Source organism: Lampris incognitus, chromosome 4 (genome assembly GCF_029633865.1).
Source record: "Lampris incognitus isolate fLamInc1 chromosome 4, fLamInc1.hap2, whole genome shotgun sequence".
Lineage (NCBI taxonomy): Eukaryota > Metazoa > Chordata > Actinopteri > Lampriformes > Lampridae > Lampris > Lampris incognitus.
Window position 1 is genome coordinate 2980452 of NC_079214.1, and position 25000 is coordinate 3005451.

General features: G+C 44.4%; 2 protein-coding genes across 5 annotated transcripts in view; one reads left to right on the forward strand and one right to left on the reverse strand.

Annotated features, from left to right (window-relative positions):
• mical2a (microtubule associated monooxygenase, calponin and LIM domain containing 2a) overlaps positions 1–21169 on the reverse strand; it is a 127288-nt gene extending 106119 nt beyond the window's left edge. For all 3 annotated transcript variants that reach the window (XM_056278239.1, XM_056278240.1, XM_056278241.1), the window contains exon 1: positions 20918–21169. The gene's annotated coding sequence lies outside the window, so the exon portion shown is untranslated. The remainder of the gene's footprint in view (positions 1–20917) is intronic.
• Positions 21170–21902: 733 nt separating this feature from the next.
• dkk3a (dickkopf WNT signaling pathway inhibitor 3a) overlaps positions 21903–25000 on the forward strand; it is a 17902-nt gene continuing 14804 nt past the window's right edge. For both annotated transcript variants that reach the window (XM_056279021.1, XM_056279022.1), the window contains exons 1-3: positions 21903–22140; positions 22464–22562; positions 22735–22812. In XM_056279021.1, coding sequence (XP_056134996.1) covers positions 21979–22140; positions 22464–22562; positions 22735–22812 — 339 coding nt within the window. In that variant the 5' untranslated portion in view covers positions 21903–21978. The remainder of the gene's footprint in view (positions 22141–22463; positions 22563–22734; positions 22813–25000) is intronic.

Genomic DNA, 25000 nt, shown 5'->3' on the forward strand with positions numbered 1-25000 from the left:
CTAAACCCCAGACCGCCATGTGGAACGTCTAAACCCCAGACCTCCATGTGGAACGTCTAAACCCCAGACCGCCATGTTGAACGTCTAAACCCCAGACCGCCATGTGGAACGTCTAAACCCCAGACCGCCATGTGGAACGTCTAAACCCCAGACCGCCATGTGGAACGTCTAAACCCCAGACCGCCATGTGGAACGTCTAAACCCCAGACCGCCATGTGGAACGTCTAAACCCCAGACCGCCATGTTGAACGTCTAAACCCCAGACCGCCATGTGGAACGTCTAAACCCCAGACCGCCATGTGGAACGTCTAAACCCCAGACCGCCATGTGGAGCGTCTAAACCCCAGACCGCCATGTGGAGCGTCTAAACCCCAGACCGCCATGTGGAACGGTGGAACGTCTAAACCCCAGACCGCCATGTGGAACGTCTAAACCCCAGACCGCCATGTGGAACGTCTAAACCCCAGACCGCCACGTGGAACGTCTAAACCCCAGACCGCCATGTGGAACGCCTAAACCCCAGACCGCCATGTGGAACGTCTAAACCCCAGACCGCCATGTGGAACGTCTAAACCCCAGACCGCCACGTGGAACGTCTAAACCCCAGACCGCCATGTGGAACGTCTAAACCCCAGACCGCCATGTGGAACGCCTAAACCCCAGACCACGGTGTGAGTAGGCCAGCACACCCATCCAGCCTCCATGCACGATTCTCTACTTAACGCTGTCCGATGTGTGTGTCATGTGTGTGTTATGTGTGTTAACTGTATGTGATGTGTGTTAACTGTATGTGTTATGTGTGTTAACTGTATGTGATGTGTGTGTTATGTGTGTTATGTGTGTTATGTGTGTTAACTGTATGTGATGTGTGTGTTATGTGTGTTAACTGTATGTGATGTGTGTGTTATGTGTGTTAACTGTATGTGTTATGTGTGTTAACTGTATGTGATGTGTGTGTTATGTGTGTTAACTGTATGTGATGTGTGTGTTATGTGTGTTATGTGTGTTATGTGTGTTAACTGTATGTGATGTGTGTGTTATGTGTGTTAACTGTATGTGATGTGTGTGTTATGTGTGTTAACTGTATGTGATGTGTGTGTTATGTGTGTTAACTGTATGTGATGTGTGTGTTATGTGTGTTAACTGTATGTGATGTGTGTGTTATGTGTCTTAACTGTATGTGATGTGTGTACTTGGCAGTGTGTCTGAGAGACTAACAGCTTCTATCTGCTTCCAGAAAGACAGGAGGAATGTGAGGGATGTGAAATATGTACCTGTTACCCTGTCACACCTGGCTGCTGGAGAATAACGTCAACACACACACACACACACACACACACACACACACACACACACACACACACACACACACACAGACATGATTGCACATGCTCACACTTAAGTGGGGGTGTACACGTGTCTGCACCCACACACACCCACCCACACAGACACACACAGACACACACACCCACACACCCACAAACACCCACCCACACAGACACACACACCCACACACCCACACACACACAAACACAGACAGACAGACACACACACACACAGACAGACACACACACACACACACACAGACACACACACATTATTGTTATCAGAAAATAGTAATTAAAGAAAACAGTGTGGTAGCTCACGGCCTTCAGGCTGCGGTGGGAACAGCAGACAGACTTGATCCAGCCTGGTCACATCAGAGCCGGAAGTGACGTGAGGTCACGTGACTACCAGAAACACGTCAGAAGACTGGCACATGTTATACCACATATTTATAAGATATAGTTATAACATATTTTAATAAGATACAGTTATAGAATATAGTTATAAGACATATTTATAAGATATAGTTATAACATATTTTAATAAGATACAGTTATAGAATATAGTTATAAGATATAGTTATAACATTTTAATAAGATATAGTTATAGATATAGTTATAAGACATATTTATAAGATATAGTTATAACATATTTTTATAAGATAGTTATAAGATATATTTATAAGATATAGTTATAACATATTTTTATAAGGTATAGTTATAAGATATATTTATAAGATATATTGTAAGATATAAGATATAGTTATAGGATATATTTATAAGATATAGTTATAAGATCGTTATAAGATATAGTTATAGGATATATGTATAAGACATAGTTATAGCATATATTTATAAGATATAGTTATAGGATATATGTATAAGATATAGTTATAGCATATATTTATAAGATATAGTTATAGGATATATGTATAAGATATAGTTATAGGATATAGTTATAGCATATATTTATAAGATATAGTTACAGGATATATGTATAAGATATAGTTATAGCATATATTTATAAGATATAGTTATAGGATATATGTATAAGATATATTTATAAGATATATGTATAAGACATAGTTATAGGATATATTTATAAGATATAGTTATAAGATCGTTATAAGATATAGTTATAGGATATATGTATAAGACATAGTTATAGCATATATTTATAAGATATAGTTATAGGATATATGTATAAGATATAGTTATAGCATATATTTATAAGATATAGTTATAGGATATATGTATAAGATATAGTTATAGGATATAGTTATAGCATATATTTATAAGATATAGTTACAGGATATATGTATAAGATATAGTTATAGCATATATTTATAAGATATAGTTATAGGATATATGTATTAGATATATTTATAAGATATATGTATAAGACATAGTTATATGATATATTTATAGGATATAGTTATAGGATATATTCATAAGATATAGTTATAGGATATATTTATAGGATATAGTTATAGGATATATGTTTAAGATATAGTTATAGGATATATTTATAGGATATATGTATAAGATATATTTATAGGATATAGCTATAGGATATAGTTATAGGATATATGTGTAAGATATAGTTATAGGATATATTTATAAGATATAGTTATAGGAAATAGTTATAGGATATATGTGTAAGATATAGTTATAGGATATAGTTATAGGATATATGTGTAAGATATAGTTATAGGATATAGTTATAGGATATAGTTATAGGATATGGTTAATCGATATATTCATAAGATATAGTTATAGGATATATGTGTAAGACACAGTTATAGGATATATGTATAGGATATAGTTATAGGATGTAGTTATAGCATATATTTATAAGATATAGTTATAGGATATAGTTATAGGATATATGTGTAAGATATAGTTATAGGATATAGTTATAGGATATATTTATAGGATATATGTGTAAGATATAGTTATAGGATATATTCATAAGATATAGTTATAGGATATATTTATAGGACATATTCATAAAATATAGTTATAGGATATATTTATAGGATATAGTTATAGGATATATGTTTAAGATATAGTTATAGGATATATTTATAGGATATATGTATAAGATATATTTATAGGATATAGTTATAGGATATATTTATAGGATATAGTTATAGGATATATGTGTAAGATATAGTTATAGGATATAGTTATAGGATATATGTGTAAGATATAGTTATAGGATATATTTATAGGATATAGTTATAGGATATATGTGTAAGATATAGTTATAGGATATAGTTATAGGATATATGTGTAAGATATAGTTATAGGATATAGTTAATCGATATATTCATAAGATATAGTTATAGGATATATGTGTAAGATATAGTTATAGGATATAGTTAATCGATATATTCATAAGATATAGTTATAGGATATATGTGTAAGATATAGTTATAGGATATATGTATAGGATATAGTTATAGGATATAGTTATAGCGTATATTTATAAGATATAGTTATAGGATATAGTTATAGGATATATGTGTAGGATATAGTTATAGGATATATTTATAGGATATAGTTATAGGATATATGTGTAAGATATAGCTATATGATATAGTTATAGGATATATGTGTAAGATATATTTATAGGATATAGTTATAGGATATATTCATAAGATATAGTTATAGGATATAGTTATAGGATATATGTGTAAGATATAGTTATAGGATATATGTATAGTATATAGTTATAGGATATAGTTATAGCATATATTTATAAGATATAGTTATAGGATATAGTTATAGGATATTTTTATAGGATATAGTTATAGGATATATTCATAAGATATATTTATAGGATATAGTTATAGGATATATGTGTAAGATATAGTTATAGGATATAGTTATAGGATATATGTATAAGATATATTTATAGGATATAGTTATAGGACATAGTTATAGGATATATGTGTAAGATATAGTTATAGGATATAGTTATAGGATATATGTATAAGATATAGTTATAGCATATATTTATAAGATATAGTTATAGGATATATGTATAAGATATATTTATAAGATATATGTATAAGACATAGTTATAGGATATATTTATAGGGTATAGTTATAGGATATATTCATAGGATATAGTTATAGGATATATTTATAGGATATAGTTATAGGATATATGTTTAAGATATAGTTATAGGATATATTTATAGGATATATGTATAAGATATATTTATAGGATATAGTTATAGGATATATGTGTAAGATATAGTTATAGGATATAGTTATAGGATATATGTGTAAGATATAGTTATAGGATATATTCATAAGATATAGTTATAGGATATATTTATAGGATATATTCATAAGATATAGTTATAGGATATATTTATAGGATATAGTTATAGGATATATGTTTAAGATATAGTTATAGGATATATTTATAGGATATATGTATAAGATATATTTATAGGATATAGTTATAGGATATATTTATAGGATATAGTTATAGGATATATGTGTAAGATATAGTTATAGGATATAGTTATAGGATATATGTGTAAGATATAGTTATAGGATATAGTTATAGGATATATGTGTAAGATATAGTTATAGGATATAGTTAATCGATATATTCATAAGATATAGTTATAGGATATATGTGTAAGATATAGTTATAGGATATAGTTATGGGATATATGTGTAAGATATAGTTATAGGATATAGTTAATCGATATATTCATAAGATATAGTTATAGGATATATGTGTAAGATATAGTTATAGGATATAGTTAATCGATATATTCATAAGATATAGTTATAGGATATATGTGTAAGATATAGTTATAGGATATATGTATAGGATATAGTTATAGGATATAGTTATAGCATATATTTATAAGATATAGTTATAGGATATAGTTATAGGATATATGTGTAAGATATAGTTATAGGATATATTTATAGGATATAGTTATAGGATATATGTGTAAGATATAGCTATAGGATATAGTTATAGGATATACGTATGTGTAAGATATATTTATAGGATATAGTTATAGGATATATTCATAAGATATAGTTATAGGATATAGTTATAGGATATATGTGTAAGATATAGTTATAGGATATATGTATAGGATATCGTTATAGCATATAGTTATAGCATATATTTATAAGATATAGTTATAGGATATATTTATAGGATATAGTTATAGGATATATTCATAAGATATAGGTATAGGATATAGTTATAGGATATATGTGTAAGATATAGTTATAGGATATAGTTATAAGATATATGTATAAGATATAGTTATAGGATATAGTTATAAGATATATGTATAAGATATATTTATAGGATATAGTTATAGGACATAGTTATAGGATATATGTATAAGATATATTTATAGGATATAGTTATAAGCTAAGTAGCTGAGTGTGGCGCTAGCACACAGAGTGGGCATGACAGAAGTGTGTTCGGGTGACATGACGTCTGTGAACACAATGGGAAGCTGAAATATAAGGAAGCACTGGGAGTGTTGGGAATCTGGAATTCGACATTACACAGGCCAACCACAGTAATTACCCACCGGACTGAAGAAAACCCGGAAGGAACCCTCTGCCCTGATAAGCAGCCACAACACCCCCGAAAACACACACACACACACACACACACACACACACACACACACACACACACACACACACACACACACACACACACACACACACACACACACACACACAGTTGACTGGTGGACTTGGACCCGCAGACTCGGCCTTCCCGCACAGTTATGCCTGCTGTCTGGCTGCCTTTCCAAACGCCGCCCGGCACCAAAACAGCCACATACCAAACGTACAAACACTCTTATCTGCATGGCTGCAGTTAAATGTCCATTATCTGGAGGACAGACAACCATAGTTCAGACAAACACCACCACCACCACTACTACTACTACTTCTGCTTCTCCTTTTCACCTTCTGTTTCCTCTTCTCCTTTTCACCTTCTTCTTCTTCTCCTTCTCCTTTCTCTTCTTCTTCGTTTTCACCCTACCGACTTGCATTCTATTTGCCTCATTTACAACAATTAAACAGAAAATAAGTGACTGAATGCATCATCATGAGGGCTGAATGAAAACGTATTTTGTTGCATAAAAGACAGTGGCCGATGCAATTTTGAACAGAACCGCTATAATCTGAAAAACTACCACCACCACTACCACTACTACTACTAGTACTACTACTACTACCACTTTCTGCTGCTCCCGTTAGGGGGCGCCACAGCGGTTCATCCGTTTCCATCTCTTCCTGTCCTCTGCATCTTCCTCTGTCACACCAGCCACCTGCATGTCCTCCCTCACCACTTCCTCTTTGGCCTTCCTCTTTCCCTCTTCCCTGGCAGCTTCATATTCAGCCTATAAACTGCACGGTGGCACCGCGGTTAGCGCAGTCGCCTCACAGCAAGAAGGTCCTGGGTTCGAGCCCCGGGGTAGTCCAACCTTGGGGGTGGTCCCGGGTCGTCCTCTGTGTGGAGTTTGCAAGTTCTCCCCGTGTCTGCGTGGGTTTCCTCCGGGTGCTCCGGTTTCCTCCCACATGTAGGTCAGATGAATCAGCTGTACTAAGTTGTCCCTATGTGTGAATGTGTGTGTGTGTGTGTGTGTGTGTGTGTGTGTGTGTGTGTGTGTGTGTGTGTGTGTGTGTGTGTGTGAGTGTGTGTGTGTGTGTGTGTGTGGACCCTGTGAGGGCCTGGCGGCCTATCCAGGGTGTCTCCCCGCCTGTCACCCAATGACTGCTGGGATAGGCTCCAGCATGCCGTGATGCCGATTGGGATAAGCGGCCTGGATAATGGATGGATGGATGGAGACTCAAATAGAAACTCGGAGTTTGTCCTGAGCGATCAGATGTCCTCCATCATCCTCATGTCAGAAGGGCTTTCTGTTGGTTTGGATAGTGATGTGTATTACTGTATGGCAGAAGTAGTGAAGCCCATGAGCCAACTTTCACAGAAGCTGTGCTCAGAATAGACGAGTGTCATATTCCAGAAAAACAGCAGCAAACTCCTCCAAACAAAACCAGCACGCGTCCGAGGAAGTGACACAAACCCTCCAATCCAACGAGACCCTTAATGCCAACTCAAATCACGTTGTGAGTTTTCAATTGCCATGCTATCATAGATTTTGCGATCTCATATTTGTATTTTCAAGGCTCCATCTCCTCATATCTACAGTAAAATGTAAACAATGCAATAATCCAAAGAAAATGTACCACTAAATGCATCTGTTTGAAGCCCCGGGGCCGTGTGATGGAAAAGCTTAAAACAGCCGTCTTAAACAGCTGTCTGCTGCGCCCACGCTTTATGGGAGCGATGTTGGCAATGGTGATGGAGAACCCCCAGAGAAGCGAGGTCAGCTCTTTCTGGCTAACAGCAGATACATGGAATGCACAGCATGCAAAATTCCATGTTGTGTCTGCTACTTAGTACTGAGAAGGATCACAGGTATGACAGCTAGTCACAGTTATTTTTGCTCTGTCACCGCAGACTGAAGAACAAATCGCCTCTACTTCCCCTGTTACAGGCAGTGTGCCCAGCTGTGGGACAGAAACACAACCTGCTGCTGATTCAGCCCACAGTCAAGGCGGGCTTGTTCCAGAGGTAAGACTTGCTTATAACTTTAGAAATTATTGCCTGCTTTGCTGAAATTAATGCCCCTTGGTCAGGGGCACAGGCAGGAGTATTAACCTTAACATGCATGTCTTTTTCTTTTCTTTTTTTATGGTGGGAGGAAACCGGCGCACCCAGAGGAAACCCATGCAGACACAGGGAGAAGTTGCAAACTCCACACAGAAAGGACCCGGGACGGCCCGGAGTTCGAACCCAGGGCCTTCTTGCTGTGAGGCAGCAGTGTCCACTGGGCCACTGTGCCCATGTATTAATGAGAGATGTTTTGATTTGTGCAATATCTACAGTGTCAATGTGGATTTTTTTCACTGGATCAAGAGAAAGCTTTTCACAAGTTTGATCGTTGTTGTATTTTTATTTTCTACACTTGGAGCTTTTGGTTTTGGTGAGGGGTTTTTGTCACTGGCAGGGTTTCTGTATCACAATGCTTCTTGTTTGGTTAAAGTGGGTGGTGGATTAAGTAGACTACTTCCGGTTATGAGGGGGTTAGACAGGGCTGTCCTATCTAAGGGCAGCTATATTCATTGCACCACTTCTCAGCAGAGTAAGAAATCAATTACATGGACTTACTTTACCTGGTATTAAACAGAACCCACCATTAGTGGTGTCAGCCTCGGCAGATGAGGTCAACATCTTCATCACAACGCAGCATGATGTAAGGGTTTTACTAGATAGCCTGCCACTATACAAGAAGGCCTCCTCAACCAAAGTCAACTGGGACAAGAGTGAGGCCTTACAGGTGAGACAAAGGAGGGAGGGAGCAGCTCCCAGCCTGGTGGGTGGGCTTTGATGAAGAAATGAAATGATAACAGGGATTTTTTAAGGCAATGACGAATACAAAGAAAAAGAATTGGGAGGGGACAGTGGAAAAGGTGTTTGCCTGGCTGTCATCATGGAAATGGTTGCCACCCCAGTTATCATAAAAGGGAAGAGTTCTGGTTGCTAACAACTTCGTTTCCTCGACCCTTTGGCACTGACTAAATGTCTCACCTCCACCAAGGGGCCTAATAGAACAAGTTCAAAAGACCATTGTGGATTTGTTGTGGTCGGGACCACGCTGTCTTAAAGCACCTGCACACTTTCTACCGGTGCAGGAAAGAGGACAGGGGCTCATTTATATTGCAGCCAGAATAAAAGTTTCCTGGTTTCAGGCTGCACAGAAACTGCTATACTGCTGCAGAACCATCTGGTCAGACACAGCCAAGCTACTGTTAAGGAAGGCAGAAGGCTGGCCAACTTGGCGAAGAAGAAGAAGAAGAAGAAGAACCACCACCACCATACATAAAACATACATTGTATGTATGGATGTACATACATAAAACGAAATGTGACCTTTGTTTTTAATCCATCCTATGCTAGGAGCGGTGGGCCGCTGCAGTGCAGCGCCCAGGAACCAACTCCAGCTCTTTTCCCCTATTGCCTTGGTCAGGGGCACAGGCAGGTGTACTAACCCATGCATGTCTTTTTGATGGTGGGAGGAAACCGCAGCACCAAGTGGAAACCCACACAGACACTGGGAGAACATACAAACTCCACACAGAAAGGACCTGGGATGGCCTGGGGTTCGAACCCAGGACCTTCTTGCTGTGAGGCAACAGTGTTAACCACTGGGCCACCATGCTGCCCAATGACAAGCACCTATTCCTTTTACAGCCCCAAACAGACATGACCACAACAACACCTCTTTACCAGTGGCTGCTGCAGTCCTGGGGGATATTCAGAGCCCAGTGGGAACCCAAACCAACTCTGTAGCTTTTTGAGGAGCCTCTGCTCTTCAACCCCCTGGACAAAGGCTCGGAGCTGGACATAACCCAGGCTGAAGTCGAGCCTGCGTGAGGCTGGTATTGTCAAGCTGAGCCATCCTCTACATACATCAGTAGCCAGCTTGGGAAAGTGGACAGGAATCCTGTCCATGAGGACTCGCTTGCAGATTGGTGGAGGAGGTCCGTGTAGCCCTGCCAGGGCCCCCAGAGCTTTTGCTGAAACCTGTACTCTATCTGACTTGTGGGATGATGAATGTGAGTACATGTTCTCTTCTCTGACTTCCTCTCCAGCTGCTGGAGGAGCTCTTACTCTCCTTTGCACCTCCAGTGTTGGGAGAGGTGGGGTCCATGGCAAAAAAGGAAAAAGAAAAAGAAAAGATGGACATTACACCTGCCTTAAAGTGTCATGCTCTCTGGCAGGGATAAATTCATCGAGGTGGGCTGAGGTTTTTGGTCCACACTCTTCACCGAAAGGCTGGCGGTGGTACCTGTGCAAAGCGCCCATCAATAAACGAACGGGTGACCTCCAGTGAAGGATTCTACATGGGGTGAAAGCTACACATAGACATGTGGTACACCTGGATCCAAGCACTGGGGAGGGATGTACTTTTTGTTTAGAGCAGGAGTTGTTCGCTGTCGTGTGTTGGTGGGTTTATTTTCCATTAGAGAGGTGGTTTTATGGTTTGGATGAAAGTTTTAATTTTGAGATTTTTATTTTGGGTCACAGTTACAGGGCCAGAAGGAAGAAAGTGCTTACCCTGCTCAATTTCCTGTCAGGAGCAGCAAAACTATCAATATGGAAAACAAGGAAACACAAGAGCCCGGGTCATGAGTCAGTGGATCCTCTCCATGTGACGGCAGGCCTGCTCGTAGCTTGTCTCGGGTTTGAATTTGAGTTTTGTAAACTAACGGAGGACCTGGACACTTTTTGGTTAATTGGGGGATTGATGTATTGATTGGTCATGTTTTGTGTTATATCCAGGAGGACTCTTTAGATCTTCACTCTTGAGCATTTTCAGTTCTTGCTCCTACACGTTTCCACTTTATGGGCCTGGTGTACCCCCTCTCACCATTAAGCCCTGCAGCTGCAGCCCTGCTGGGTTGTCCCAGGTCTCGGTCTGTTACAAAGGGGGATCGGGCTTTTGCTGTTAGAGCCCCCACATCTTAGAACTTTTCCTTTGATGAATGCTTTTACAAATGTTTGACATTTGTTTGTATTACGGACACTGTTTGTATTGGTACTCTTACTCGTCCCTGTTGCTGAGTAACGACCTGCTTTCTCCCCTCCTGCTCTTCTTCCACGGTGTTACTTGTGAGAGCTTTTTATTCTACTCTCAGTCTTTCTTGCGTCATCGTGTTCTGTGAAGCACTTCGTAACCTCGTTCTGAAAAGGTTCAAGATGCTTTATTTGTTGAGGCTGATTATAAAAGTACAAGAGGGTAAAGTTCTTCTGGAGCTCCCGCTCCTCGACACCGCAGCAACAGCAGAACAGAACAACGAAACAGAAAGTGTATTATTAGTATAATTATCATTATTACTTCCCGTGACTGGAAAACCGGTCTATATAGTTCCAGGTTTTCCAGAACGTGTGGGAACTCTGTCTGTTGGGTTGATCCGGGCTTGTTTTGGAGAATCTCACGTGGATGTAAAGTCGTCTGTGACCACGACAACGGCTCAGAAATACACTTCCACAGGAGCAGACCTGACTCGTTTGCTCCCTTCTTGATAGTAAAGGATAAAGTTTATAAGTTTATACATACATATATACATACATATATACATATATACATACATACATACATACATACATACATGCATGCATGCATACATACATACATACATACATACATACATACATACATACATACATATGTGTGTATATATATTATACATACATACATACATACATACATACATATATATGTGTGTGTATACACACACACATATATATGTGTATGTATATACACACATACATACACATACATACACATACACATACATATACATATATATATGTATATATGTATACATACACACACGCACACACACACACACACACACACAGCAGACATGCGTGGCTACATGGAGTGGCGCAGCTTGACATTGTTTGAGGAATCTTGTCTCTGCGGCGGGTGGAGATGTGGGCTTTACATCTGGCTGTCTGATCACAGAGACCTGTCCTGCTGCTGTTCTGGTGCTGTTCTGGTGCTGTTCTGCTGCTGTTCTGCTGCTGTTCTGGTGCTGTTCTGCTGCTGTTCTGCTGCTGTTCTGCTGCTGTTCTGGTGCTGTTCTGCTGCTGTTCTGCTGCTGTTCTGGTGCTGTTCTGGTGCGTGCGTGCTGCTTTGCAGTTAAACTGCAGCTTGCCACTAATTACAAAGTGGAAAAGGAGAAGCTGGCAGAACATCTGCCGCTGTGCAAGCCGCTGCAGAGGAAGCAGCTTTCAACCTCCTCATTACGGGTTCTTCTGGGCCGGTTGGGGTGAGAGCAGCTGTGGGAGTTTGGACGAGAGCGTGTCTGAGCGAAGTCGGGCTGGTTCTGCCGTGCCCGTGTGACTCCACTCCCACGAGGAGAAAATAATAATCAGCACTCTGCAGTTCTGTAGTTCTGACTCCCAGGTCAGCGGTCCGCACGGATGCTGTCAGACGAAGGTGGAAATGCAAAGAGAGGAGCGAGGAGCGCAGTTCGGGCTCGTGGAGGTGGAGGAGGGTGAATGACAGACCCAGCTGACATCTTAATTAATCTGTCTGTGCTTGTCTGTGCAGACACAGCCTCACGCCTCTGGTCCTCGCAGCGCCGGCCGGCCGGCCGGACGGAGGCCAAGCCTGGCCAAGCCTGGCCAAGCCTGGCCAAGCCTGGCCAAGCCTCTCTTCCAGCGCCCTTGGTTGTTTACTGGGCCTTTTCACATGCAGCCCATGAATGACACACGGAATTGCACATTCCAGAGGAAATTCCAGCACGGCGTGGAAGGAATGTGGCCGCAGGTCAGCGTGGAGGCGAGGCAAGGAGAGGCGAGGCGAGGCGGACCTCCACCTCCACCTCCACCGCCTCCCACTTCCCCCCGCTTTCATTAAGCTGGCCGCATGGCTTCTCCAGGTGCTCACACAAACACTCCAACCGCCACGGCAATGACTCACCATCCATCACACACACACACACACACACACACACACACACACACGCACGCACGCACGCACACACACGCACGCACACACACACACACACACACACACACACACACACACACACACACACACACACACACACACACCGAGGAAGTTGTTACTCACTGGACAAGTGGTCAGGGGAAATGAGGCTGTTTGCTCAACACGTCTCAAACTGTTCCGGAACAAACCGTCATCGTCTCCTCCGTGTGCTGACTCACAGCACAGCAGACACACTTTCCTGGCCCTGACCAGACCCTACTGGACCAGACCCTACGGGACCAGACCCTACTGGACCAGACCCTACTGGACCAGACCCTACTGGACCAGACCCTATGGGAGCAGACCCTACTGGACTAGACCCTACTGGACTAGACCTTACTGGACCAGACCCTACGGGACCAGACCCTACTGGACCAGACCCTACTGGACCAGACCCTACTGGACCAGACCCTATGGGAGCAGACCCTATGGGAGCAGACCCTACTGGACCAGACCCTACGGGACCAGACCCTACTGGACCAGACCCTATGGGAGCAGACCCTACTGGACCAGACCCTACTGGACCAGACCCTACGGGACCAGACCCTACGGGACCAGACCCTACTGGACCAGACCCTACTGGACCAGACCCTACTGGACTAGACCTTACTGGACCAGACCCTACGGGACCAGACCCTACTGGACCGTCTGCAGAAGCATTAACCAGCGGTTCTTCAGAGAGGATGTCCATCTGTTGTTTGTAACTGCGTGGTTTGACCCCGCCTCTTCCTGTTGAGAGGCGGGGTCATGAGGACCCTCGGACCAGATGACGGGGCTCCCTCCGCACGTGACCTTCAGCACAGGCTCGGTGGACCTGAGTGTGATGAGCCGCGGCGTCTGGTCACTGTCTTCCTCCAGCACACCTGGCACCTTTAAGAAGGACCCACCTCTCTGCCACGTGTCCAACTCCCACCAAGGACCCTCTCTGATCCCCCTGTCACACTGACCTGTCAATCACACATCACACAGCCACGTCAGTAACGAGGTGGCCCACGTACTGCCAGTACACACACACATACTGTCAGTACGCACACATACTGTCAGTACACACACACATACCGTAAGTACACACGTACTGCCAGTACACACACATACCGTCAGTACACACGTACTGCCAGTACACACACGTACTGCCAGTACACACACATACTGCCAATACACACACACATACTGTCAGTACACACACATACTGCCAGTACACACACATACTGCCAATACACACACACGTACTGTCAGTACACACACACATACTGCCAGTACACACACATACTGTCAGTACACACACACATACTGTCAGTACACACACACATACCGCCAGTACACACACACATACTGTCAGTACACACACACATACTGCCAGTACACACACACATACTGCCAGTACACACACACATACTGTCAGTACACACACACATACCGCCAGTACACACACACATACTGTAAGTACACACATATACTGTCAGTACACACACGTACTGCCATTACACACACACGTACTGCCAGTACGCACACATACTGTCAGTACACACACACATACTGTAAGTACACACACACGTACCGCCAGTACACACACATACTGTCAGTACACACATACTGTCAGTACACACACATACTGTCAGTACACACACACGTACTGCCAGTACACACACGTACTGCCATTACACACACGTACTGCCATTACACACACATACTGTCAGTACACACACATACTGTCAGCACACACACGTACTGCCATTACACACACATACTGCCATTACACACACATACTGTCAGTACACACACATACTGTCAGCACACACACGTACTGCCATTACACACACGTACTGCCATTACACACACATACTGTCAGCACACACATACTGTCAGTACACACACATACTGTCAGCACACACACGTACTGCCATTACACACACGTACTGCCATTACACACACATACTGTCAGTACACACACGTACTGCCATTACACACACGTACTGCCATTACACACACATACTGCCAGTACACACACACATACTGTCAGTACACACACACATACTGTCAGTACACACACACATACTGCCAGTACACACACACATACTGTCAGTACACACACGTACTGCCATTACACACACGTACTGCCAGTACACACACATACTGTCAGTACACACACATACTATCAGTACGCACACATACTGTCAGTACACACACACATACTGTCAGTACACACATACTGTCAGTACACACACATACTGTCAGTACACACACACGTACTGCCAGTACACACACGTACTGCCATTACACACACGTACTGCCATTACACACACATACTGTCAGTACACACACATACTGTCAGTACACACACGTACTGCCATTACACACACGTACTGCCATTACACACACATACTGTCAGTACACACACATACTGTCAGTACACACACACGTACCGCCAGTACACACACACATACTGTCAGTACACACACACATACTGCCAGTACACACATACTGTCAGTACACACACATACTGCCAGTACACACACATACCGTCAGTACACACGTACTGCCAGTACACACACATACCGTCAGTACACACGTACTGTCAGTACACACACATACTGCCAGTACACACACATACCGTCAGTACACACGTACTGCCAGTACACACACATACCGTCAGTACACACGTACTGCCAGTACACACACATACCGTCAGTACACACGTACTGCCAGTACACACACATACCGTCAGTACACACGTACTGTCAGTACACACACATACTGCCAGTACACACACATACCGTCAGTACACACGTACTGCCAGTACACACACATACTGCCAGTACACACACACGTACTGCCAGTACACACACATACTGTCAGTACACACGTACTGCCAGTACGTGTGTACTGACAGTACACACACATACTGTCAGTACACACGTACTGCCAGTACACACACACATACTGTCAGTACACACACATACTGTCAGTACACACACATACTGTCAGTACACACATATACTGTCAGTACACACACATACTGCCATTACACACACATACTGCCAGTACACACACATACTGTCAGTACACACACATACTGTCAGTACACACATATACTGTCAGTACACACACATACTGCCATTACACACACATACTTCCAGTACACACACATACTGTCAGTACGCACACATACTGCCAGTACGCACACATACTGTCAGTACACACACATACTGTCAGTACACACACATACTGCCAGTACGCACACATACTGTCAGTACGCACACATACTGCCATTACACACACATACTTCCAGTACACACACATACTGTCAGTACGCACACATACTGCCAGTACGCACACATACTGTCAGTACACACACATACTGTCAGTACACACACATACTGCCATTACACACACATACTGCCAGTACGCACACATACTGTCAGTACGCACACATACTGCCAGTACGCACACATACTGTCAGTACACACACATACTGCCAGTACACACACATACTGCCAGTACACACACATACTGTCAGTACACACACATACTGCCAGTACACACATACTGTCAGTACACACATACTGCCAGTACACACACATACTGCCAGTACGCACACATACTGTCAGTACACACACATACTGCCAGTACACACACATACTGCCAGTACACACACATACTGCCAGTACGCACACATACTGTCAGTACACACATACTGCCAGTACGCACACATACTGCCAGTACGCACACATACTGCCAGTACATACATACTGCCAGTACGCACACATACTGTCAGTACGCACACATACTGTCAGTACATACATACTGCCAGTACGCACACATACTGTCAGTACGCACACATACTGCCAGTACACACACATACTGTCAGTACACATACATACTGCCAGTACGCACACATACTGTCAGTACGCACACATACTGCCAGTACATACATACTGCCAGTACGCACACATACTGTCAGTACGCACACATACTGCCAGTACACACACATACTGCCAGTACATACATACTGCCAGTACGCACACATACTGTCAGTACGCACACATACTGTCAGTACACACACATACTGCCAGTACGCACACATACTGTCAGTACGCACACATACTGTCAGTACATACATACTGCCAGTACGCACACATACTGCCAGTACGCACACATACTGCCAGTACGCACACATACTGTCAGTACACACATACTGCCAGTACGCACACATACTGTCAGTACGCACACATACTGCCAGTACACACATACTGTCAGTACGCACACATACTGTCAGTACATACATACTGCCAGTACACACACATACTGTCAGTACGCACACCTACTGCCAGTACGCACACATACTGTCAGTACACACATACTGCCAGTACGCACACATACTGTCAGTACGCACACATACTATCAGTACACACACATACTGTCAGTACACACACATACTGTCAGTACGCACACATACTGTCAGTACACATACATACTGCCAGTACGCACACATACTGTCAGTACGCACACATACTGCCAGTACATACATACTGCCAGTACGCACACATACTGTCAGTACGCACACATACTGTCAGTACACACACATACTGCCAGTACGCACACATACTGTCAGTACGCACACATACTGCCAGTACGCACACATACTGTCAGTACATACATACTGCCAGTACGCACACATACTGCCAGTACGCACACATACTGTCAGTACACACATACTGCCAGTACGCACACATACTGTCAGTACGCACACATACTGCCAGTACACACATACTGTCAGTACGCACACATACTGTCAGTACATACATACTGCCAGTACACACACATACTGTCAGTACGCACACATACTGCCAGTACGCACACATACTGTCAGTACACACATACTGCCAGTACGCACACATACTGTCAGTACGCACACATACTATCAGTACACACACATACTGTCAGTACACACACATACTGTCAGTACGCACACATACTGTCAGTACGCACACATACTGCCAGTACGCACACATACTGCCAGTACACACACATACTGTCAGTACACACATACTGTCAGTACACACACATACTGCCATTACACACACACATACTGTCAGTACACACACACATACTGTCAGTACACACACACATACTGCCAGTACACACACATACTGCCAGTACGCACACATACTGTCAGTACACACATACTGTCAGTACACACACATACTGTCAGTACGCACACATACTGTCAGTACGCACACATACTGTCAGTACACACACATACTGCCATTACACACACATACTGTCAGTACACACACACATACTGTCAGTACGCACATACTGTCAGTACACACACATACTGTCAGTACGCACACATACTGTCAGTACGCACACATACTGCCAGTACACACACACATACTGTCAGTACACACACATACTGTCAGTACGCACACATACTGCCAGTACACACACACATACTGTCAGTACACACATACTGCCATTACACACACATACTGTCAGTACGCACACATACTGTCAGTACGCACACATACTGCCAGTACACACACACATACTGTCAGTACACACACATACTGCCAGTACACACATGGGAACGGTCACCACAGCTGGGACGCGAACCCGTATCTCCCGCACTGCGGGCGACAACGTTAACCAGTCGACTACAGGGTCAGACCCGTTATTCAAGAGCTAGCGTGTCTACTTATTCGTGTACGTTACAATACTTTCAGTACGCACATTTACTGTCAGTACACACATATACTGTCAGTACACACATATACTGTCAGGACACACACCTCCCTCCAGCAGCCCACTGACATGCACATGTTACAACAGCCACACGTCATGACGTCATGACATGCACACGTCAAAACATGCACACGTCATGACGTCATGGTATGAAATGCACACGTCATGACGTCATGGTATGAAACGCACACGTCATGACGTCACGACACGCACACGCCATGACGTAATGGTATGGAATGCACACGCCATGACGTCATGGTATGAAACACACACGTTATGACGTCACGACATACACACGTCATGACGTCATGGTATGAAATGCACACGTCGTGACGTCACGACACGCACACGTCGTGACGCCATGGTATGAAATGCACAAGTCATGACGTCATGGTATGAAACGCACACGTCATGACGTCACGTATGGAATGCACACGTCATGACGTCATGGTATGAAATACACACGTTATGACGTCACGACATACACACGTCATGACATGAAATGCACACGTCGTGACGTCACGACACGCACACGTCGTGACGTCATGGTATGAAATGCACAAGTCATGACGTCATGGTATGAAATACACACGTTATGACGTCACGACATACACACGTCATGACGTCATGGTATGAAATGCACAAGTCATGACGTCATGGTATGAAATGCACACGTCATGACGTCGTGGTATGAAATACACACGTCATGGTATGAAATACACACTTCGTGACGTCACGACATGCACACGTCATGACGTCATGGTATGAAATACATACGTCATGACGTGCACATAGGGATGCTGAAGGGATGTTTGAGCTGAGTGACATCCGAGCTGCTCAGACACGATAGAAAGGCAAAGGAAGAGCAGCTGAAACAGAAGATGGACGTGGACTGACAGAAGCAGCCTGTGTCCAGACTGACAGACTGGAGTCTGGAACCAGGTGTCTTCCCAGTTCTTATAAGACGGTAGAACCACTGAACGGGCCACGTGTTAACAGACACTTCAACAACAACAGCTGCATGTGCCTCAGACACACACCTTTACACACACCTTTACACACCTTCACACAACTTTACACCCCTTTACACACCTTTACACAACTTTACACCTTTACACACCTTTACACCTTTACACACCTTTACACACCTTTACACAACTTTACACACCTTTACACACACCTTTACACACACCTTTACACACCTTTACACACCTTTACACCCCTTTACACACCTTTACACACATTTACACCTTTACACACCTTTACACACCTTTACACCCCTTTACACAACTTTACACCTTTACACACCTTTACACCCCTTTACACACCTTTACACCTTTATACACCTTTACACCCCTTTACACACCTTTACACAACTTTACACCCCTTTACGCCTTTACACACCTTTACACACACCTTTACACAACTTTACGCCTTTACACACCTTTACACACCGTTACACACCTTTACACATTTACACACCTTTACACACCTTTACACACCGTTACGCACCTTTACACACCTTTACACACCGTTACACACCTTTACACATTTACACACCTTTACACATTTACACACCTTTACACACCTTTACAGCAGCACATGGAAACACTGACAGTCTGCGAGCTGCAGCTGGCTGTCTGAAAGCCACGCGTTCCTCACTCAGTCATGGTATTTACCAAGAGCCCGAGACCGGATCAGAGACCAAACCAAGAGCCCGAGACCGGATCAGAGACCAAACCAAGAGCCCGAGACCGGATCAGAGACCAAACCAAAAGACCGGATCAGAGACCAAACCAAGAGCCCGAGACCGGATCAGAGACCAAACCAAGAGCCCGAGACCGGATCAGAGACCAAACCAAGAGACCGGATCAGAGACCAAACCAAGAGCCCGAGACCGGATCAGAGACCAAACCAAGAGCCCGAGACCGGATCAGAGACCAAACCAAGAGCCCGAGACCGGATCAGAGACCAAACCAAGAGCCCGAGACCGGATCAGAGACCAAACCAAGAGCCCGAGACCGGATCAGAGAGCAAACCAAGAGCCCGAGACCGGATCAGAAGTTACACATGCAGCAGTTCCCCATGACACCAGCTGAGATAAGAGCTCCACAAACCCACACAGCGCCACGGTGTCGGACCACAACTTGGCATCAGAGCCGGAATCAACGTAGAAGCAGCAGAAGAAACGCGCCGACTGACCTGGTGGGGACGAGGGGAAACCACAGCAGTCTGTCCAGCTGTCCGGGTGGAGGAGGCAAGTCGTGGAAGGCACGTTGAGGAGCAGCAGTACAGAGCCGAGCCGAGCCGAGCCGAGCCGAGCCGGCGCTGCTCCGCCAGTCATCTGTCCATCACACGCTCGCTCCGTCTCTGTCGTCCCGGGAGGGCGGGGCTCCCCAGGAGGGCGGGGCTCCCCAGCTCAAACCTCCAATAGAAACCAACACTGCAGCAGCCGCCGCGACGTTTGCTCGGCCCGCCCACACACACACACACACACACACACACACACACACACACACACACACACACACACACACACACAGCCTGATAACAGTAAAGCTGGCCAATCCTCCGGTGAACGCGGTGTGTTCATCGTCATCGGGGCCGGTGTCGCCATCTTGTGGCCAAGGCACCAACATGCACCATGAGAGGGGCGGTTGCTGAAATCACTGGCGTGTGATCGGCTGGTAAACTAGCGGCTGTTGGGTTTCGGTGAAAACCTCTTTGCAGAGTTGTTTCTTTTTTACGAAGCATTTCCGCTCCACCAGCGGGGACCCGTTTCACACTGTCGGACGTTAGGCGGTTTTACAGACCCCCACGGACGATCTGAGACCCAACACGAAGAGTCCCAGCAGCGCCCCACCCGAAGGACGCCAGGCTGCGGAAGAACACACGCAGCTGCTGAGGGAGGACGCGCCGCCACGCCCAGCGCGCTGCTGCGTCCTGCGTCCTGCTGCGTCCTGCGCGCTGCTGCGTCCTGCGTCCTGCTGCGTCCTGCTGCGTCCTGCGTCCTGCTGCGTCCTGCGTCCTGCTGCGTCCTGCGCGCCGCCACGCCCTGCGTCCTGCTGCGTCCTGCTGCGTCCTGCTGCGTCCTGCTGCGTCCTGCTGCGTCCTGCGCGCCGCCACGCCCTGCGCGCTGCTGCGTCCTGCGCCCTGCTGCGCGCTGCGTCCTGCTGCGTCCTGCTGCTGCGTCCTGCGCGCTGCGTCCTACTGCTGCGTCCTGCGTCTTGCTGCTGCACGGCACACGCGGCAGATGCGGCACGATGTTGCGGTGGGTCCTGCTGGTTCTGGCTCTCGTGACACCCGTCTACGGCATTCTCCCTGAGATAGTGGACTCGGGCTTGAATCAGATTCTGGAGGATGATTCCGTCCGCAGACAAACGGAGTTGGACAACATGACGGAGGAGCAGGGCGAGCTCCCTCAGGTAAGCATGCAACACTTCTGCCTCCCGCCACCTCATGCAAACGGCGGACCGGTAACGCGTCACTGCGCCCGTGTGCACTTTTCTGTACAGTCACCCCCTGACTGCTGAAAAGAAGAGCTTTTCAGAGGCCTAACTGAGTTTGGTGTCTCCGAAGTGACTAACGGGAAAAGTATATGACCTCTTTTTCTACTTGGGACACAATGTTGGCTCACCTTCCCAGAGGCTGACGTGAGCAGGAAGTCATGACGTGTGCATGCGGTGCAAGCAGAACTGGAGTGACCTCTAGACGCAGGTGCTGGTTTAGTCTTATCCCATCTCTCCAGACAGACAACCACAGCACCAGGCCGACCCACCCTCCCAGTCTGGATGGCAAACGCAGTTCTGAAGAGGAGGCTGGCCGTCCATCACACACGGCAGAGGAGGTAATAATACTAATATTGACAATAATAATGTTGATAATAACAACAATAATGATAATAATCATTACATTGGTACTATCGGCCCTCTCCTTCATAACAACAAGCAGCTGCAGAAACTGTGTTTTTCTTATGCTACAAACTGAATATGAACCCTGCTGAATGAACCCCGACACAGGAGACAAGCCGTACAGAGGAAACGGAGAGCCGCCTTGGCACAACCATCATCCAGTCCAACGAAAATGTCATCAAGCATGTAAGTGAACTACAATCACAGTTCATTTCATTCCTAACTAACATACACCGAGCAGCCAAAACAGGAAAACAACTGACAGGTGAGTGAAGGACAGAGTTCCTCGTTACAACCACACCTGTCAAGGGGTGGATACATTGGGCAGCAAGTCAAGTCAAGTCATTTTATTTGTGTAGCCCAATATCACAAATTACACATGTGCCTCAGGGGGCTTTACAGCAACACAACATCCTGTCCTTAGACCCTCTCATCGGATAAGGAACACCTCCCTAAAACCTTTAACAGGGAGGAGCACCAGGAAGAAAGCTCAGGGAGAGCAGCAGGGGAGGATCTCTCTCCCAAGACGCACAACGTGCCATGATGTTGTGGTTACACTATTTACACAATACAACACTGAAAGAGGATGACACAGTTATAATGGAATTATGAAATACATGAAGAATATGATGAGGAGGATGCCAAGCAGTGTCCAGACACCAGCAGAACAGCCCAGGACCTGAGCCACGTGACCACCATCACCATGGAGACCTGGGAGGAGGACCGACTGCATGTGCACACAAGGGAGACTCACTTCACACCATTCACACACAGAAGAAGAGAAAGGAGAAGACATCATTCAGAGAGACAAAAGACATGAGAGAAGAGAACAGTTTGCAATAGTCAATAATCAATACTTTATCATCTATACTCTATAATCTATGCTCTATAATCTCATTGACAGAACAGTATATATGTATACGATACCATATATATATGGTATATTCATTGAGGCAGAAACCGACCCGCCATGCAGTACAGGTGGTGAAGCACTCAACTTAAAGACAACTAATTGTAAGTTAAGACAAAAAGATGAGTTTTAAGTTTGGATTTAAAGTTTTAAGTTTGGATTTAAGGTTTTAAGTTTGGATTTAAAGACTCAACAGACTCTGATGGTCTGATGGCAGCAGGCAGGTTATTCCACAAGAACGGGGCCCGATAGGAAAAGGCCCTGCTGCCACCAGCTGACTTCTTTTTAACTTGGGGTACACACAGGAGCCCTGTATTTTAGAACGAAGAGCTCGAGATGGCATGTAAGGTTTAAGGAGATCAGACAGGTAGGATGGGGCAAGACCATTTAGGATTTTATTATAAGTCAGCAGAAGCACCTTGTATTCTGATCTAACATGGATAGGAAGCCAATGAAGGGAGGCAAGAATTGGTGTAATATGGTCACATTTCCTAGTTTTAGTTAGGGTTCTAGCAGCAGCATTCTGAACCATCTGAAGACTTTTAGTACTAGCATGTGGCAGACCTGAGAACAGAACCTTACAGTAATCAGGTCTGGATGAAACAAATGCATGTATTAGAGTCTCTGCATCAGCCATGGACAGGAGAGACTGAATTTTAGCTATGTTACTTAAGTGGAAAAAGGCAGTCTTGGTGATTTCTTTAATGTGCTTATCAAAGGAAAGGCTGGGATCAAACGTAACACCAAGATTTTTGGCTGCCACACTTTGTGAAACCACAGAGTTGTGATCGTTATCGTTACTTGATCAAATTGGTGTCTGTGTCTAGCAGGGCCAATGACCAGCATCTCGTTTTATCTGAATTAAAAAGCAGGAAAATCAGTGACATCCAATTTTTCACAGCAGCCAAGCAGGCCTCTAAGTTAGTCCATTTAATACAATCATCGTCCCTTATAGGCACATACAGCTGAGTATCATCAGCATAGCAATGGAAATGTATTTCATAACTGTTTATAATTTGGCCAAGAGGTGAAATCTAAAGAGAGAAAAGTAGAGGGCCAAGAACTGAACCCTGAGGTACACCATATTCAATGTCAGAGAATTTTGATTTTATATCATTATAGCAGGGTGGCATGGTGGCGCAGTGGTTAACTCAGTCGCCTTTCAGCAAAGAAGGTCCTGGGTTCGAGCTCCGGGGTAGTCTAACCTTGGGGGTCATCCCAGGTTGTCGTCTGTGTGGAGTTTGCCTGTTCTCCCCGTGTCTGCGTGGGTTTCCTCCAGGTGCTCCGGTTTCCTCCTACAGTCCAAAGACATGTAGATCAGGTGAATCAGCCATATTAAATTGTCCGTAGGTGTGACTGTGTGTATGTGTGTGTCGGCCCTGTGATGGCCTGGTGGCCTGTCCGGGGTGTTTCCCCAGCTGCCGCCCAATGGCTGCTGGGATAGGCTCCAGCATCCCTGCGACC